Here is a 19,003-nt window from a genome sequence, read left to right as displayed (position 1 = left end):
TTTATAAATAAAGAAACTGAGGCTCAGGGATGTTAATGACTTGTCCATAGCCATACAATTAGCAAATTTCTGGGTATGGATTGAACTATGATCCAATTAACTCCCAAGATCAAAGTTCTTTCCATTACAACATATTTATAAATATTTGTTGCAGAAACACTGACATTTCTATTTTTCAGATTGAAAATTAAACACATTAAAAAGCAAAATTTACTTGATGTTTACTTGCTTCAAATCTACAGAGGGTGACAACTTTCAAAGAAATGTGATGCAGATAAAAGATTTTTCAGGAAGGAAAAAAAAAATTATTTGTGCTTTCAAAACTATGGGAGAGGGGCAGCTAGGTGGAGCAGTGGATAAGCACCGGCCCTGGATTCAGGAGTACCTGAGTTCAGATCTGGCCTCAGACACTTAACACTTGCTGGCTGTGTGACCCTGGGCAAGTCACTTGGCCCCAACTGCCTCACTAAAAAAACAAACAAACAAACTATGGGAGAACCAGTGTCATGTCTTCAGTCCAATAAGAGTATACAAAAAATTCATTTTTAAAAGTTTCCTATTTTTTTCTTTAATCATATAATGGGTCCTCTTAACAACTCTAAGACTTTTATAAAGTACAGAAAAGGTACCAAACTGCACTGGTAAAGGGAGTTTCCTCAAGTGGGCATTCCCTATATAAATGAAATCACAGGTCCAGCCCCTATCTTTATATAAAGAGGGCAATGTCAAGAGTTTTCAAAAACAACAAAAATCTAACAGAATATAAATGATTAGCTAATCTGAAAAAACAAAGAAAACCAAATGACAACAAATCTAGTCATTTAAATAAAGTGGATGATGATTTACAAAAATATAAATACACAGAAGAGAAAAAGAAATTGAAAATCTAAATAATTCTTATCAAAAAAATAAATTGGACAAGCCTTGAAGAATTAACAAAGTAAAAAAACCCAGGATCAGATGGATTTACAAACGAATTCTACCAATCATTCAATTAAATCTTAATACTAATATTATATAAATTGTTTGTAAAAATAGGAAGAGAGGAGGATTGGGGGAGGGGGAACACAGAAAGCTTATGTTCATTTCTAGACACATTAAGGTTTCTACAAGCTATTTAGTTTTACAGTCCAAAAGGCAGCTGGAGATAGAGACTGTAGAGTAGCTGAGGTTAGTTCTGGATAAGATCCAGTAAAGCCTGAGGAGAAAGACTTAGGTAGGAAGATGATTTCCAGAAAAGAGTAAAGGAAAAGAGGGTGATGGTATCAAAGGGTACAGAGGGGTCAGGAAGGGCTTGAGGACTGAGGCCAAGCAATTAAACTTGTCAATTAAATGACTGTCAGTTACCTTTGGAGAGAGAGTAGTTTCCATTAAATAATGAGATAGGAAGCCAGATTTAGAGTTGTGTTGTTCGTCCTTCATTTTGAAAAGGACCAATGACATCACAGGTGATGTCTTGACTTGTCTGTGAACTGGATTTAAGTAAGACAGAGTTATGCAGTCATCAGTCCCACTCTCTTCTAAAGTCACTGAAAGTTCAATGGCAAGACAAAAGTCAAGACTACTGACAATAGGCTGGGGTGTAGTGGATAATCTTGGTTGGTGTCTTTGATGTCTGACTAATTTCTAAGAACCTCAAAAAGCCTGTTTCAGCCTCCTTCCCGGACATTGGAACAAATTGTTTTTATCTACCCATTCCACCAGGGGCAGTCTTCATATGCCTGGGGTAAACATCCCCCTAACTCATCAATGGTTTTGAGAGTATATGGGGTATTTTGAGGGTTTGGGAGTATATGGAGTGTTCAAGGAACACTAGCACCTCTGGTCTGAGAGCTTGCTGAATCCTTTTCAGGGATGCTCATCTGTTTTGGTGTCCACTTTTTATCTAACTCTCACCTGTGGCTCCAAGAATCAGAAGCTTTTGCTGTGGCCACACCCTGGTAAAACCCTTTCCTGTTAGCAGACCTGTTAAATCAGTTGAGATAACTAACAGAGAGTTAAGTAGAGTGAGAAGAAAGGAAGCACATGCCCCCTTTTGTAGATGGTTTTCTCATCATTTAAAAAAAAATGTTAAAATTTTTTTCTGGCAGGGCAATGAGGGCCAAGTGACCTGCCCGGGTCACACAGCTAGTAGGTGTCAAGCGTCCGAAGTCATATTTGAACTCAGGTTCTCCTGAATCCAAGGCTGGTGCTTTATTCACTGCACCACCTAGCTGCCCGGTTTTCTTAACATTTTTAATGAACTCACTATCAAATGGAGGCAATCCATTCCTGGTTTGGATAACCTTAACTATTAGAAAGTTCCTTATACTGAGATAAATGTTGCCTTCCTGTAACTTCCACTAATTTGTTTCCATTCTACATTTTTTTTTTTGGGTGAGGCAATTGGGGTTAAGTGACTTGCCCAGGGTCACACAGCTAGTAAGTGTTAAGTGTCTGAGGCCGGATTTGAACTCAGGTACTCCTGAATCCAGGGCCTGTGCTCTATCCACTGCGCCATCTAACTGCCCCCCATTCTACATTAAATAGAACAACCAGAATACAAAATAAAACATTTATTAAGTACCTACTGTGTGTAGAGTACTAAGGGCTGGGAAGATATTAAATTTAGAAAAGGCATTTCCTATCTTTCAAGAGCTTTCAGTCTAGAACTGGGGTGGAGACACCATCACAGAGAGCTATAATAGATATTATGTTAAGTACATTAATAAGTTAAAATAACCGAAGTGTTATGTGAGAGCTAAGGGAGAAAGTTGTTATCAACCAGGTGTAGAAGCTCATGGATATTAAAAGATGGCCATCATTCTTCTCTTTTCCAGGTTAAACATTCTTTGGTTCCTTCAAATTCTCTATTGTTACCCTTTTCTGACTCGGTTTCAGACTATTAATGTTCCTCTTAAGATGTGGCTTTAGTTACATCCTCATTCATCCCATCAGTAATGGCTGAAAATTCTAGGAGATGAAAACTTATCACTTATCCATTACCATTCATAATCCCTTCCATTTTGAATTGGTATTCCAATTCAATTAGATTAGTTTCTTCTCACTCAACTACTTAAATTTGGCCTCTTGGAGCTTGTATTTAGAGTTACTAGATGAATAGAGTGCTGGGAGTCAGGAAAACCTGAGTTCAAATCTGGACTCAGACATTTACTGGCTGTGTGACAAATCACTTAACCCTATTTGCCTGTTTCTTCATCTGTAAAATGAGCAGGAGGAAATGGCAAACCACTCCTGTATCTTCGTTAAGAAAACCCAAAAAGGATCATGAAGAGTCAGACAGGACTGAAACGAATGAACAAAACAACAAAAACTTGTACTTAAACTGGGCCCCAATGCAGACTGGCCTTGGAGACACCACAGACCTGCTAGATGTTTTTACTTCTCTAACGTAAACCAGTCTTTCGATAGACTTTTCTTCCTTAGTATAAGGGAGTCATTTCCTAAGTGCAGAACAGAGTAACATAAAAAACTGGGCACTTGAAGTTAGGAGAGCTAGATTTTAATCCTGATTTTCTCATTACCTCACTATAGATGCCTGTACATATTAACTCACCTCTCTAAATCTCATTTCTAATTCAACATTTCAACACAACAAGTATTTATTAGGCACTTATTGTATGGAAAGCCCAATGGTATGTAATGGAGATACAAAGACAAAATGAAAAACAGTCTTTATCCCCAAGTAGCTTATATTCTACTGGGAGGAATGCACATGTAAAATGAAGGCGCTTAGTCTAAGTGATTCCCTTCCATCTGCTCTCATATAATTCTAATGAACTCTAGAACACTGGAAGGGACTTCAGCCATCTTCCAGTCCAAAGTGGGTTGTGACTCCATATAGTTTGAATGTAGGGGGTCCCAAAAAATTTAGCAACAGTAAAAGGTTATATATTCATATTTTATATACCTATATACCCAGAGTCATGTAAAAATTTCTCGGGCAAAAAGGGGTCACTGAGTAGTTTAAGAAAGCCCTTAGTCTAGTCCAATCCTTACCTCAAGCATCCAACAAGTGGTCATCTAGCTTTAGATAAATTGAAAACCTCCAAGTGGATAAAGCACTGGCCTGGATTCAGGAGGACCTGAGTTCAAATCTGCCCTCAGACACTTGACACTTATTAGCTGTGTGACCCTGGGCAATTGCCCCGTGGGGGGGGGGGATAACCACCACCAAAAAAAGCTCCAATAACAGGGAACTCTCTACCCTATCTCCAAATCCATCCCATTTTGGGACAACTTTAATTATCAGGAAGTTTCCTAATGTCCCTCCCCACCTCCCCCAATAATTTCCACCCACTGGTCCCTGGTTCTTTCTGGAACCAAGGACAAGTCTAAACTTTCAGAGAATATGCCTTTTCTTACCATGTTTTAATTTATGTGTACCTGATAAATCTTCAAATCAGACAGCAAGTTCCTTGACGGCAGGGATCGAGTCTATCTGACTTCGTATCTCTCCCCAGTACTCAAGGGGTATATGACTTTCTAAGCCCCTTTCCAACTTCACAGTTCCATAGGTATAAAAAATGGACTCTTTTGTTGGAAAATTCAAGCCTGAAGCTTTCTGTTCAAGCAGTAATATCTCAGTCCTCTTTCTTGTGACAGAAAATGATCTCTTCCCCCCAAAACCTCTTAGTATGAGTGCCCTGCTCCTAGAAGCAATAACACTCTATGATCCAATGCAACCAAGGAATAATTTAATGCTTTTCCCATCTCCTACCACGACTGCACTTTTTTCTTTGGGAAAAAACCTACATACAGCACTGAGGTTATTTACACAACAGACTTTTGCTAGAGTTTCCCTCAGGAATGACTACTAATGGATGGGATAACCTTACTATAGATCAGAATATTTGAAGAGAAAATTAAACTAGCTTCATCATTGGCAAATTATTTCAGCAACTATGTGTAGGATGGACTAGAGAGGTAAGGGGTAAAAATGGATGGATAATTTAACATACTGGTAAGTACTAAGCAAGGGATATAAGGGAAGGCAAGGAAAAGAATGCAAAAATGAATTATGCAAGAGATAACAAAATGAAAAATAAAGAGAATAGACTCAAATGATATTATGAAGGGGAAAAAAGTTAGGATTTATTGGTGGTAGGGATATTGGGGGAATAAAGGGTTAATATGGGGTAATGGCAAAAACATTGAACCAGTAGAAGATCCAGGATCTAGCTTTGGGTTCTACATCTCAACAGGGCTCAATATTTTATTTCTTTTTGCATCTCTACCAGGCCTAATTTGGTACACTGGCATAGAATTGAATATTAGGTATATAACCTTGAAATATAAAATTCTCTGGATCTCAGGATAATACCTGCCCAGTCTACTTCATTAAGTTCTTATGAGATAATAAGCTGAGTTGCAATACTGTGGGTATAGTTGACAATGGGGAAAAATGAGAATAGATGACTTTTTTAGAGTGAAGAAAGTGTGATGGAGTTGTATGGTGGGAATGAAAGGAAAGTAAGTGACAGAGAAGCTGCAATTTATGTACTTCAAAGATGACAAGGAACCAAAAGCCATTCTCCCTCAATGCACTACTTTCCCAAATTCCAAAAATTCACAATGAAAATTATTATTCCTAAAAACATTATTGAGTAAACATGGAATAAGAACTGTTGTGTTATAAAACTAGATTTTTTTAAAAATTGGGGCTACTCTTGCAGATTTATATTCCAAAGGAAGAATATTATCTCTGTGGTTTACTATAATACATGAATCATTAGCACATAGGTAAAGCATTAAGATTGATTATAAAATACAGTATGAGCATTTACTACCCTTCCTCAAAATTTAATTGCTATATAACTATTTAAATAAGTAGTGTTCACTAAAAAGAAATCAAAATTAATGATAAATAATTAAAACTAAAATCTAACTAGCAAATATTCCTATTTCCTTTGTCATGATAGTATAATGAATGTAATTTTTTTTTATCAAAGTGATATTTTCCCCCCACATTCAAGCATCTAATTTGCATACACATCATAGCACCACTGAATGTTTTGATTACCAGAGAGGGAAAGAAAGCAAATAAATTTTTTTCTTACTCTAGGATATAAAACCGGCAAAGTCACAGAAAACAAGTGAGACAAAGTTGTACAATTTGGCTGTAAGATGGGCTATTTAAAGTATCTAGATACCCACATTTTTAATTTGAATAGCAATCTTCCATTTAAAGAACAATTGATAACCACACAGTACTTTAAGGTGTGTAAATCATTTTAAATGCATTATGCCTCTGTCTTTTGCCCTTTTTCTTTGTATCCTCAGACTTAGCACCGTGCCTGGCAGGGAATAGATGTTTAATAAATGTTTATTGACTGACTGAACAGGGAGGACATTGAAAGCTAAGAACTGCAGTTATTACTATCCCTGTTTTACAAATGAGTCAAACTGTGGCTTAGAGAAGTTTGGTGACCTGTCCAAGGTCACGTAACTGTTAAGTGTGAAAGACAGGACTTCAAATTCAGGTCTCTTCTAATTCCAAGTTCAGTGCTCAATCTACTCTATCACACTGCATAGATCTTAAAATCTAAATTTTCTTTTTCAAAAAAAGGAATAATCAGATTAACTTTTTAATTCTATAATTAGAAATTTTCACAAAACCTGAGGCAAGAGATACATGTAACATTTTTTTCTTAAAGAGAGGATATTGGAGAGGGTGGGGGTAGGGGGGCAACCAAGGACTCTAATTTCATTACTATAGAAACTCCTAGTGAAGAAATTCTATCAGTGTAGATCAATACCTTCTGAACAACTTACTAGCCTTGGAGAGTTGCGGGAAGCAGCAGGAGGTTAAATGACTTGCAGAGAGTCATGAAGACAGCAGGGGTAGGAGGCAAGACTTAAACAGAACCCCCTCCCCGGCCAATCCTTCTCATTCACCATCCACTAAAAGTAATGCTGCTTCTCTATGTAATGATGTTATAATAGTTCAAGGGGATAATGCTAGAATTCAGAAAATTAAATCTCAGGGGTTGAATGCACCTTGCAACTTAAATTCTACATTACTACCAAATAAGATCTGTAAATGAAAAGACTCTGGGTCATTTTGGTGAACTAAGGGCATTAAGCTTGGATTTTACATGAACTTTTTAATAACTAAAAATACTTTGTAAAACTTTGCTCAAAAGTTATTTGCATTTCTAAAAGTCCTAGAGAATTACAAATTTAATAGCATCATAAATTACTTTGTTTTCCTCTTTATAGAGTCTTGATTTTAAAAAGGCTTATTTTCTAGTTGTGTTTTTAGTTTCACTTACTACTTGGAAAGAATATATATGCCCTATGTTAGACTATTTTCCTGGCACACACCCTGTGGATATTAATTTTGAATATTTCACAGAAACAGTAATGACTAAAAACATAAAACACCTATCTATCTATACACACACACACATACATAAAATAAGAGGCAACATTTTAAATTACTGTGTACTTATCAGGATTCACAGGAAAGAGGATTATAATGAAAAGAGTTAAATTGAAACAATTGAAATCAATGCCTGATGGAAGAAGTGCAGAGTGAGATACACATTTTTAATTTCTCTTATCTCAACTATATAGAGAACTTTGTAAAATTTATAAGAATATGGGTGCTTGATAAACGGTCAAAGGATAAGACAGGCAGCTTTTTTAAATGAAGAAATCAAAGCTATATATAGTCATATGAAAAAGTGCTCAAAATCATTGACCTATTAGAGAAATGCAAATTAAAACAACTTTGAGATATGATCTCACACCTATCAGATTGGTTAAAATGACAGCAGGGGAAAATGACAAACATGAGAAGGGATATGGAAAAATCTGGATACTAATACCCTGTTGGTGGAACTGTGAATTGATCTAACCATTTGGGAGAACAATTTGGAATTATGCCCAAAGAGTTTTATAAAACTGTATTTATAAAACTGTATATACCCTTTGACCCATTCCACTATTGGGTCTGTTTCTCAAGGCGATCAGGGAAAAAGGAAAAGAACCTACATGTTCTAAAATATTTACAGTAGCTCTCTTTGTGGTGGCAAAGAACTGGAAATTGAAGGGATGCCCATCAACTGGGAAGTGGCTGAATAAATTGCAGTGCATAATTGTGGAGTACTGCTCTTCTGTAAAACAAAAAATGATAAGCAGATTGATTTTAAAAAACATGGAAAGACTTGCATGAAATTAGCAGAACCAAGAGAACATTGCATAGAGAAACAGTAATATTGTTTGAATAACTGAATGACTTGTTATTCTGAGTATCATAAATACTCAAATCAACTACAAAGAACGACAAAGAAGGAAGATGCTATCCACCACCAGAGAAAGAACTGATAAATAGAAGTATGCATAGTATGGTTTTTCAGAGAGAGACAAATTCAAATGGTGGCCTTCTCTACTGTGGGTTGGGGAGGGAGATGGTTCAGAACTTAGAATGTAACAAAAATTAATTAAAAAAAAATAGAGAGAGATACATTCTTCCAGATAGGGCCAGTGTATTTGTTTGTTTGAATTTGAAAAGCTTCTATCAGTGAACAAGCACCTATCAAACACTGACTAGATAGATAGATAGATAGATAGATAGATAGATAGATAGATAGATATAGATATATAGATATATATGCCAGGCACGGAGGACATAAATACAAAAAATGAAACAATCCTTTCTCATAAGAAGCTTGCATTCTAAAAGGAAAGACTAGGACATATATAATTATATACAGAATAAACACAAAGATAATAAGTACCAAGTGGTGGAAGGCAAGGCAGTCTGGGAGGAAGGGCCTGAAAAGTTGGGGGGATCAGAAAAGGCTTCAGTAAAAGACAGGGCTTCTTAACCTTTTTGGAGTCATGTATGCCTCTGACAGTCAGTCTGATGAAGCCTAGAGATTCCTAATCAGAATATTTTTAAAGACATGAAATAAAATATGTAAGATTTAAAAGGAAATCAATTATATTGCAATAAAGTTATCAAACATGTTGTAAAATGCACTTCAAGAAGGGAGCCCAGGTTAGGAAAACCTGACTTAGAAAGTGGTGCTTAAGCTGCTTCTTAAAGCAAGAGGGAATTCTATGAAGTGGTGATAAGGAGGGAGAGCATTCCAGGAATGGGGAGACAATCATTGCAAAAGCAATGACAGGAAAGCCCTGTATAAGGAACAGAGAGGCCAGTATAGAGGCATTACAAAATGAGAAAAAGGGAACAATGTACAACAAGGCAGGAAAAACAGACTGGGACCAGATGAAGGACTTTAAAATCTAAACATGATCATATTTATTTTATCCTAGAGGCAACAGGAAGCTGCTGGAGTGTACTGAGTAGGGAAATAGATTGGTACTTAAGGAAATTCACTTGATCAGCAGAGTCTGGAGGGTGGACTGGAGCGAAGACAGCCTTTTCTCCTTGAATATGAACAAGTGGGTAGTAACAATAATACATAGAAAGAACAGACTACTGATGAACCTCACACCTTTGTAAAAGTATAGGACCACATCTATGGGATACTTCAGACTTTTTAGTTTTGCTGAATTTTTCCCCCTTTTCTTCTTTTCTTTATACTTTATTATAAGGGATAGCTCTCTGGGAGCAAGTGGAGAAAAAAATACAGTGGCAAATATAGGTGATTTAGAGATAAAATATGAATAAAATTTTATTTTTAAAATGCAGAGAGGGGGGCAGCTAGGTGGCGCAGTGGATAAAGAACCAGTCCTGGATTTAGGAGGACCTGAGTTCAAATCCAGCCTCAAACACTTGACACTTACTAGCTGTGTGACCCTGGACAAGTCACTTAACCCTCATTACCTCACCCCCGCCCCCAAACGCAGAGAGTAGAGAAGGAAATTCAGAAGGAATTGGACTATTTTGCTATTACTGTGTGAAATTTAACATATACTTTAAAAAATCCTATATAAACAAAAGTTCATAGTTTCACATAGGATCCTCTTATCTTTGCATACTTAAATGTTCACATTTGTTGACATTAAGGTTCTTAATAAAATAGATATTTAAAAAACTGATCCCATATAGAATTTTTCTAGATTGAAGAATGTGATAGTTAACTACACATACACACACATTATAAAGTTAACTTTATACAGTTAACTCCAAAGTTAACTTTAAAATGATAGTTATTAGAGACAACACCAAAATTATTCTTAATTATTTTATTTGGAAGTCTAGGTACATGCGTATACATATAGATAGATATACATATATATTGCTATACCACCAATAAATAAAAGAATTTAGTATATGCTGAAGAAATGCTAAAATGTAACAGAAAAAATAGGCAGTAATTTTAAAGTTTTACTTCTTTGTTTTATAAAACAGAAAAGTCATTCTAAAATAATGAATATTTCTATTTTAAGTTAAGTTCTGCAGAAAGGGATTCTACAACATCCCTTGGCAACTAATTTAGGAACACTTACCCTTGCCCATCCTCTTTCAATAAGTTCTTCATATTAAACATAATTTGAATCATTTTCCTTTTGTCAGCAAAAATGAAGAATACTGTCAATTTCACATACCTAAAAATTGTTTCCTTTCATCTTTAGTAAAGCTAAATAATTCTAATTTCTATAGTGTTTCTTCATAGAGCCTATATTCCAATTCCTTAATTAACTTTATTGTTTTCCGAATCCTAATTTACCCATCTTTCCAAAGCTGCAAAGCACAGGGAGGATAGGATACCTCATCCTAGAAAGGACTACTTTATTACTATTTTGTTAATTACTTTCACCCTTACTCTTTCAAATATACAAAGGAAAAATGTTCTCAGTAACTTTGTTATAAAACAAAAACTTTCAGTGCTACCCATTCCCCCCAATCCTTTCACCTTCCCCCTCTTTTAAAAACAGAAGCATTACTTTCTAAGTCATATTTAGCTTTAGTTTACCATCAACTGTAGTGGTTTATCATACTTGCACAAACTTAGCTATCATAATTTGTAAAGTTAATTTCCCAATTCAAGTACTAGTTTTCAAATATCTCTATAAAAGAACATTCACTATTTTCTCTAACCAGTATTTACTTAGCACTTACTGTATGCCTAACCCTTTGCTAGATATCACAGTATACAAAAGTAATACAAAAGTGTCTACCCATAAATAACTTACAGTCTAGCTACTGAAATAACACTATTTCCTTAATTAACAATTACAAAATAGCATTATACTTAGGTGTATAAATGTGTATCCCTTTCTCTTTCTCCCTTCATTATCTGTCTATAAGTTCCTTGTGGATGGCATTTTTCATTTTTGGATTCCCAGTACCTAGCAGAGTCCTGTACATATTAAGAACTTAAAAATGTCCCATCAGTGGAATTTATGTTTGTTGTTGTTTAGTGTTTTTCAGTCATATCCAACTCTTCATGACTCCATTTAAAGTTTTCTTGGGAGGGATACACTGGAGTATCCCTTTACCATGTCCTACTCCAGCTCATTTTACAGAAGACGCAAACGGTTTTTTCCCCACATTTTACAGATATGGCAAACTAATGCAAACATAGTCAAATGACTTGCCCAGGGTCAACAGCTAATTAAGTGTTTGAGGCCAAATTTGAACTCAGGAAGATGAGTCTTTTTGACTTCAGGCCCAGTGCTCTATCTACTGTGCCACCTAGCTGCCTGGAATTTATATTATTATTCCACATATATGTGACTATACCTTTGTAAATATTCAAAGTAAATTTTTAAAGAGTGATCAGTGGAGCAGATTAGGTATACAACATACAAAAGCAAACACAGTCTCACGTTTGATAAACCCAAAGATCCCAACAACTCACATAAGAACTCAGTATTCTTAAAAAAAAAAAAGATGGGAAAAATATAAAGCAATCCAGCAGAGATCTCAGGCAAGACCCCAAGATATGAAACTATACAGATTTTTCTCTTATTCTCTAGCTATGTAGCTATATCTATAAGTAAATATAGCTATAACTATATTTAGCTATAACTATGTATATGTGCGTATTGCACAAAAATACCAAGAGATGGTGACATAAACAAATTAGAGAAGGATAATACCTTGCAGATTCACATATAGGAGAATTCATGCACAAGCAAGGGATAGATAGTCTCACTTAAGATAAAATAGACCACTTTTTGTGGTGACAAGGACTTGGAAATTAAAGGGGTGTCCAGATCTATTGGAGAATGGCTGAAAAGAAATGAACGGAAAACCATTGTGATATAAGGAATAATGAAGGGAATGGTTTCAGAGAAACCTTAGAAGACTAGTATGAACTGATGTAGTAACATGAGAACTAGAAAAATAATTTATATAATGATAACATCATAAAGACAAACAAATTTAAAAGACTTAAGACTATTGATTGATGCAATGTCCAACCTCTATTCCAGAAGAACCATGATGAAACATCATGCTACTTATCTGCTAGAAAAGTGAGAGATTCAGGGTGCTAATATTTTTTTGGATATGGCCACTGTGAGAATATTTTACTTTGACTGTGGATATTTGTGACAAAGGTTTTCTTTTTTCTTTTCAATGGGGGAAGGTGGAGGGAAAGAAAATAAGGCTTTTGTTCATTTAAAAAAATGAAATGTTTTTCAAAAGTAAATTTTTAGAAATAAACCCATAAATCTATATTTCATACTAGTTATCCCAAAAGTTTCACTTACCCTTTCCAAAGATGGTTAGTTGTTTCAGTTACAGCTCTTTCAAAAACACCAGCCCGTTTGCAAAATGGGCCTTTTGGTCTACAAACTTGTAGACCAGATTTTCCCATGTATTGGAAACCTAAATTAGCGGGTAATAAAAACAGCTACCATTTAAGTAGCACTTTAAGTTCTGCAAAGTGCTGTATATTATATCATCTCATTTTATCCTCTAAAAAACTCTTGTGAGCAAGGTGCTATTATTATCTTTATTTGACAACAGAGGAAACTAAGGCTGAGAGAGGTTAAATGACTCAGTCAGGGTTGACAGCTAGCTTCTGGGGCAAGATATGAACAAGTTTAGAAAAAAAAAAACATTACTTTTATTTAATTTAAAAGCAACGAACCAGGTAACATTTCAATTTAAAAACAAAAACTAATACTATTACACTGCCATTAAAAAAAAGGTATCGAACTTTTCTCTGTACTTGGGCAGATTTCCTCAGCCAAACTACAGACAGAATATAGCCCATTTGTAAATTGGTCAAGTCTCCCAATATCTACCATAGTATCTACGAATATTTTCAGCCCTATTGGCTTTTCTTTAATTAAAATTGAAAAATAGTGCAACTCATTTTTTTGCATGATCAAATTTACCACTAATACCACATCTTGGCCTCAATTTCCTCACTGTTAATATAAGGGGAGCTGGACTAAATGATCTCTAAGGTTTTATTTATAATGCTAAACCTCTCTAAAATTGCAAATATACAAGGAGAAAATGTTCTCGTTAACTTTATTATAAAGCAAAAACTTAATAACCCTTAAATAGAAAAAAGCACATGCATGACAATAGGTATACTCCTACTATGGTGTCACAGACTTCTTACTCTTACTATGGAACTTAAAGCATTTGCAATTTCATTGGAGTACATATTCCCTTCAACCAAGGCCTGCAATTCCTTCATGAGTTCAGAAATTGGCTTCATGAGTTACTCTAGCAAAAATTCATCACTCTAGGTCAATCTGGCAGTGAGCCTCTCTGAGCTTAGCTAGCCTGATCTTTGACCTGTACTAGATTTTATCATTAAATGACATTACTAAAAAGGCTGAGGTAAGTTTTCAAACCCTAAAACACTCGTTTAAATTTCAAAGTCTAAATTTTCATTATAAGGCAATAAATCTTCTTTTACACACAGTAGGACATTACTGACCACATCCTGAAAGAAACATGTGCCAAAACTAAACCTGAATAATCCAGATGTGTTCAATTTCTCCAATGACCAGTAAATGCCCCACATGAATAAGAACTATACAGATTACTAAGAGGCATTCAAAATTTTCTCCTTTGTTGTAATCCCACAATTCATTTAAGTGTTGAAGACACTTGCTGCATTAAAGTACATAGTTGGTCAGTCAATTAACATGTATTAGGCACCTACAATGGGGTCCAAGCACTTTTGCTAAGCACTTAACAGAAGCTTCTGAGAAGAAATTAAAAACCTATACACCAAGTGATGAAAATAAATATCACTTACTGTACATGTCCATAACTCAACCCTACAAAACAGATAACTTCAAGATGGTGGGCAACAAGCATTTTTTAAGCACTTACTATGTGCTAAGCACTGAGGCTATATATAGGATACAAATCAAGCATAAGGAAAGCCAGGCTTTGACTTTAATGCTTAATTTTCTTAAAACTTATTTTCCAAAAAATCAATCAGAGGGGGCAGCTAGGTGGCGCAGCAGATAAAGCACCGGCCCTAGATTCAGGAGGACCTGAGTTCAAATCCAGCCTCAGTCACTTATCCCTCATTGTCCGCCCCCCCAAACAAACACAAACAAAAACAAACAAAAAAATCAATCAGAAAAAATAGTTTATGTCTTCTAACTCCACGATTTAGGTCGTCTTTTCCTGCATATAGTGCTTAGCGAGGTGCCTGTAACACAGTTGGCTTTTAAATGTTTATTAGGGTATCTAGGTGGCTCCGTGGATAGTAGTCAGCAACACCCGAGTTCAAATCCAACCTCAGACTCTTCCTAGCTGTGTACTTATTAACCTGTCTGCCTGAGTTCCTCATCTGTAAAACAGGGTATAACAGCACCTACCTCCCAGGGTTGTTGTGAAACTCAGGTAAGATTAATAATTTGCAAAGTGCTTACAATGCCTGGCACATAGTAAGCCCTATATAAATGTCAGCTATCATTAGGATGATTATTGAACGCTTCTTACATATAGCCCCATTTCTGCTTTTAGCTTATTTGGGATACCAGATAAATGTAATTTAATTTCTTCCAGCACTTAGCACAGCCCCTCGAACACAGCAGGCGCTTAATAAATGCTTACTGACTGAGTGACTGCTTAGGAGTATGAAAAATTCCACTCCTTGGGATGGGATCACCTACCTACTTAGGTAGGTCCTTAAGTTATTCTTACTCGGTGCTTTAGGAATACCACCAGCGAGTTAGTTGAACTCCCACGGACTTATCTGCTTTTTGCAGGGCTCCCTTATCCCCAGAGTCAGGGAGGGACGGGCTGAACTTCAAAGCGAACCCCACCCCCCCCACCCCTCTTTGCCGCTGCTGCTGCATGACAAGCTCCCTGGGAAGCCCAAGACCACGTGGGGCCTCCCCGATCGGTGTAAAGGGTTCCCGACTCTGCACTACACCCCTGACAGGGACCAAGAAACTAGGGTCTCCTTCCCGTTCCGTGACGCCGCGACCCGAGCCACCTGTGCGGCCCAAAGCCCGCAGCCCGCCCGGCCCGGAAGGATGCGAGGCTCACCAGACGAGCAAACTTGGCGGTCGGTCCAAGGGGAGGAGAGTGGGGGAGGAAACGACGGAAAGAAAGGAGGAGAAGCTCGGGATCTGGGCCGGATGGGACCTGTCCACCCACGCCCCTTCCCCTCCCTCCGCAGGGGCTCACCGGATGAGGGCCCGAGGCTGGGAGCGGCTCGGGAGGGCGGGACGCAGGCGGTCGCCCCCACGCCCGCCCCGCTTGCGACCTCTCACCTCCAGCCTAACCTCTGACCTCCCCGACATCCCCCACCAGTCCTTCACGGTCCCGGCCGGACCTGCCCGCCCCGCACCTGTCACTCAGCAAAGACACCGGCCCCGGCGCTTCCCGCCCGGTTCCCCTCCGGCGTCCCCCAGGCAGCCGCGGGCGCCTCAGTCCCCGCCCCGCCCCGTCCCCCTCACCAGGTGTCCCCTTTCCGGAGCGAGGTTTTGAGCAGCGTAGCGATGTCGGACTGCTGGGTGTCCAGATCCGCCGCTCCTCCCTCCGCCATCTTCTCCCACTAGTGGTAGCGGAGGCGGCGACAGCGGCAGCGGCGGTACCGGCGGCGGCGGCGGCGGCACCGCCCCGGAGCATTGTGGGAACACGGCGTCCCGCGGCCCCGCCCCGCCGCCGGGTCGGCAACCTAGAGAGACGTAATGGGGGAGGGGAGGGGGAGGGGAGGGAGGAGCGGACTGTGGAGGGAAGGAGGAGGCCGAGGGGAACTTGGCCAGGAGCGCGTGGGCGTCCTTTGCTGCCCCCTAACGGCCAGCTCCGGGGACAGCAGCGACAGCACCACCACCTTGAACATCATTGGTTCTTCCCAGCGAGTAAATGCTCCCTATCTACGGTCCGCCGCTGGGAGCCCCTGCGCTTTCATTCTATTCGTGGCCCGGGTACAGCCCGGTCCTCCCGGTTCTTAGCGTTCCCGCCCTTCTCTTTCCAGGAGCCAGATGTGCGCGAAACCGTATTTTCATGACAACTCTAGCTTAATAGGGTGTGGGTGTGTGTCCAGATATGTGCTAAATAGGACAATTCTGGCTTATGGAAGTTGTGTGTATGTATGTTTATACTCATGCTAGTGGCCAGATGTGTACGAAACATGACAACTCTGGCTTAATAGGAATTGTGTGTGTGTGTGTGTGTGTGTGTGTGTGTGTGTGTGTGTGTGTGTGCGCGCACCAGGGGCCAGATGTGTACAAAACCTGACAACTCTAGCTTAACAGAAGTTGTGTTCATATGTATGTGTATACACACGCCAGTGGCCAGATGTGTGTGAAACATGACAACTTTACCTTAATAGGAGTTGTGTGTGTGCATATGTATGTGTTTATACATGCTAGTGGCCAGATATATGTGAAACCTTATTTTCGTAAAAACTCTGACTTAAAATATGTGTGTATACCTGTGCAGGCAGAAGAGCAGCTAAAATATCACATGACAGTTTCCTTAGCCCCTTGACTCTTGGGATTGCATCGCAAATACCCCTTACCCAAGCTACTCAAAACCCAGCTGGAGCAAGAGAGAATTGGAAATTAAAACCCTTAACCATAATGCCGGGACTGGTCTTTCTCCAGCTCTCCACCTTTCTGATGTCACCAGCTTGTATGCTATGTAGGGGTGGTATTGGTTTAAATGGTACACCGATCCTCTTATTCCCCCAAGCAGACCCCAAACAGCTAAATCTTCTACAGGGAACTTTTGGCTGCTTCCTTGCAAATGAAACATTTGACCTACAATAAATTATGTGCAGGCTTTAAAGGTAATGAAAAAAAACTTGCACTGAGCCTATTTATTTACCTTCAAGTCAGTAGAGAGCATACTGCTTGGCCCCATTGCCTAATGTTTAAAAAAAAAAAAGCCGTTATATCTGAGGATTTGACTAACTGAAACCCGGGGAAATTCAGCTATTTTAGCAACAGTCCCTCAACAAAACATTGAGAGGTCCAGGGTGGGAATAGAACAACATTTTATGCTTAAAAAAATCCAAGGGCTTCACAAAAGAGAGGAGAGGGAAAAGAACAAGCATTAAGTACCTATTATGTGCTGTGCTTTTGAGTTTATAAAATTCTATAAAGCTTGTCTGAGAGAATATCCTTTATAGTAGATGAAGAAATCAGACCATGTAATAGGTTACCTCGGTTATAGGGTCAAGTTGACAAAGTGATTACCTTAATTTCACTATTTGTAAACAAAGTCTGTCTTCATATTTTCCAAGGATGTGGCTAAGTAAGATTAATAAGATAACTTTAATGAAACATTTGATTGTAGAAGATCCAGCACATTGGCTTTCTTCCATTAAAAATGCTATACTTCTTACCATAAACTTTGGCAGGTTTCAGACCAAGCCAGAAAAGCTTTTAAGTATGTATGGGTCAGATTGACTAGATGTCATCTGAGGAACAGCCTGGCTAAGTTTGGAGAAGCTCATCAAAAAAGGATTGGTCACCAGGGGATTTTTTTTCTTTGTTTGTTTCAGCAATTCATTAGACACTTTTAAAATAAGTTAGATGGTTGAGGTCTGTGTGACTGGAGAGTGATTATAGCCACACTGATGAAATCATATCTCCTTTTTTTTTTTTTTTTTGGCTCAGTGACCTCATTTCTTACTTAATAATGGGATTTTTTTTTTACCATTGTGCTACTTCTGATTTGAGAGCCTGAAAGTACTTCCCAGTCTTTAATTTAGAAACCAGAAAAGTAAGCAGGTTTCCAAGTGACTCAGTATCAAAAATAAAAAATAACATAAAGCAATGGTTTTAACTCTTGATCTCTTCAAAGAATAACATCCATTTTATTTGCCAGCTCTAGGAAATATGTTAAGTGAAGTGAGATTATAGAATTTTTTTATGGTTACCAATGACAATATTTGTTCATTCATTCTATCAACAAATTTTTATTAAACACCTATTATGTTCAGAGTACTAGTCTAGGTACTGGGAGAGATACAAAGTTTATAGTGCTCTAGAGAAGTTGCATATGGGGATGATATAGACTCGTAATTCATTATATTCCACATTAAGTACATTTGAAAGGTGTAAAATGGAATACTATGTGAGGTACTTGTGGAAAGGTTCTCAAAGACAGCTTGGGGTAGTGGCAAGCATATTGGACTTGAGAGTCAAGAGAAACCTGTGTTTAAATCGCACCTCTGACACTTATGAACTTTTTGACCATGGATAAATCACTTAACCAAACTTTAAACCAGGAATCTGAGGACTTCAGTTCAAATCCCAGTTTTAACATTTACTGCTTTCATGACCTTTGGCAAGCCACTGCCTCCCTTTGGTCCTCAGTTTCCCTCTTTGTAAAATGTTGGACAAAGGTTCTTTCAAGCTTTAAATCTATGATCATATGATCTCTTTCCTCATCTCCAAAATAGAAATACCTATATAAGGTGAGTTGTACAAAGCATGGCCAGTTATTCTCTGTCTGTCTGGTTTTGATTGGCCCACTGTGGAGTTGTTTCCAGATGCATTGACCCATTGCTAAAAATACTTGTCATTTTGGTATGATGTGGAAAACTCTGAGTAGTCCTTTGGTTTTTCCCCCTCCTCCCCATCCCCAAAGCAACAGAGGTTCCAGATGCAACATCTATTAAAAGAAATAGCATCT

The 19,003-nt window shown here is 38.1% G+C and overlaps 1 protein-coding gene across 5 annotated transcripts in view; it reads right to left on the bottom strand.

The window, feature by feature from the left end:
- Window positions 1-15,964, bottom strand: part of USP15 (ubiquitin specific peptidase 15) — a 179,849-nt gene extending 163,885 nt beyond the window's left edge. For 3 of the 5 annotated variants that reach the window (XM_043966591.1, XM_043966592.1, XM_043966597.1), the window contains exon 1: window positions 15,814-15,964. In XM_043966591.1, the coding sequence (XP_043822526.1) occupies window positions 15,814-15,902 (89 nt within the window). In that variant the 5' untranslated portion in view covers window positions 15,903-15,964. Of the gene's footprint in view, window positions 1-15,400; window positions 15,520-15,704; window positions 15,772-15,813 lie in introns of those variants that run through there. The other 2 variants (XM_043966593.1, XM_043966594.1) reach the window with 2 other exon arrangements.
- Between the last annotated feature and the right edge of the window lie 3,039 nt (window positions 15,965-19,003).

Source organism: Dromiciops gliroides, chromosome 5, assembly GCF_019393635.1.
Source record: "Dromiciops gliroides isolate mDroGli1 chromosome 5, mDroGli1.pri, whole genome shotgun sequence".
NCBI classification, from domain to species: Eukaryota; Metazoa; Chordata; class Mammalia; order Microbiotheria; family Microbiotheriidae; genus Dromiciops; species Dromiciops gliroides.
Note: the sequence above shows the minus strand (reverse complement) of the source record. Positions and strands in the feature narration are given on the sequence as shown.